We start from the raw sequence: 1291 nt of genomic DNA on the forward strand, positions 1-1291 counted from the left end.
CAGTGTCCCCAGGCAGCGCGAGCCTCTCCTGGTGCCACCGTGCCCGCTGTGACCCCATCCCCGTGTCCCCAGGAAAGCCGTTTGTCCCCAAGGGCCCGGCGCCGGAGCTGCCGCAGGAGGAGCAGGTGACGCTGGAGCCGGAGCTGGAGGAGGCCCTGGCCAACGCCACCGACGCCGAGATGTGCGACATCGCTGGTGGGAATGGGACCGGGAATGGGGTCGGGAATGGGATGGGGATGGGGATGGGGATGGGAAGGGGATGGGGTTGGGGGAATGGGATGGGATTGGGAATGGGATGGGAATGGGATGTGCGACATCGCTGGTGGGTGCCGGGGGACCAGGAATGGGGTCGGGAATGGGATGGGATGGGAATGGGATTGGGAATGGGAATGGGATGGGAATGGGATGGGAATGGGATGGGAATGGGATGTGTGACATCGCTGGTGGGTGCCGAGGAACAGGGCTGGGAAGGGGATGGGGATGAGATGGGCGACGTTGCTGGTGGGTGCCCAGGGAAATGGGAATAGGATGAGGATGGGAATGGGATGGGATTGGGATGGGATTTCCACGGGATGGAGTTGGAACAATGGGAACGAGGCCAGACTCTGTGCAGGTCGGGATCCCCGCAGGGCCGGGATCGGCACCAGGAAGGGCCTCGGCCGAGGGTAACGCTGGCCTGGGGACACCCCTGTGTCACACAACGTCCCACAGCGTCACACGGGGACGGGACACCGAGCACGAGGCCAGCGTGGCACACCTGTCCTGTGTCACTGTCACACACCCGAGTGTCACTGTCACACACCCCAGTGTCACTGGCACACACCCCAGTGTCACACACATCCCTGGCACACCCGTCATGTGTCACTGTCACACACCCCAGTGTCACTGTCACACACCCCATTGTCACACAGATAAAAAAAAACCTGTCGTGTGTCACTGTCACACACCCGAGTGTCACTGTCACACACCCCAGTGTCACACACATCCCTGGCACACACCCCAGTGTCACACACGTTGTCCCTCAGTGTCACACTCGGTCCCCCCTCACCCTCTGTGTCCCCTCAGTTAAAGCAGCTCCAACCCCACCTTCGGCTCTCAGAGCCACCTCCCCGAGGGGACAGCGGGCTCCTGTGTCCCCTGATGTCCCCCATGTCCCCGCAGCCATCCTGGGCATGTACACGCTGATGAGCAACAAGCAGTACTACGATGCCATCTGCAGCGGGAACATCTGCAACACCGAGGGCATCCACAGTGAGTGACCCAGGGCCACGGCCGGGGACAGCGCCGGGGG

The 1291-nt window shown here is 62.7% G+C and overlaps 1 protein-coding gene across 1 annotated transcript in view; it reads left to right on the forward strand.

Annotated features, from left to right (window-relative positions):
* The window catches only part of TMOD4 (tropomodulin 4), a 5525-nt gene that overhangs the window by 2383 nt on the left and 1851 nt on the right, over nucleotides 1–1291 (forward strand). The window contains exons 2-3 of the mRNA XM_017741575.1: nucleotides 4–195; nucleotides 1162–1251. Of these exons, the coding sequence (XP_017597064.1) occupies nucleotides 4–195; nucleotides 1162–1251 (282 nt within the window). The remainder of the gene's footprint in view (nucleotides 1–3; nucleotides 196–1161; nucleotides 1252–1291) is intronic.

Source organism: Corvus brachyrhynchos, unplaced genomic scaffold (assembly GCF_000691975.1).
Source record: "Corvus brachyrhynchos isolate BGI_N302 unplaced genomic scaffold, ASM69197v1 scaffold758, whole genome shotgun sequence".
NCBI classification, from domain to species: domain Eukaryota; kingdom Metazoa; phylum Chordata; class Aves; order Passeriformes; family Corvidae; genus Corvus; species Corvus brachyrhynchos.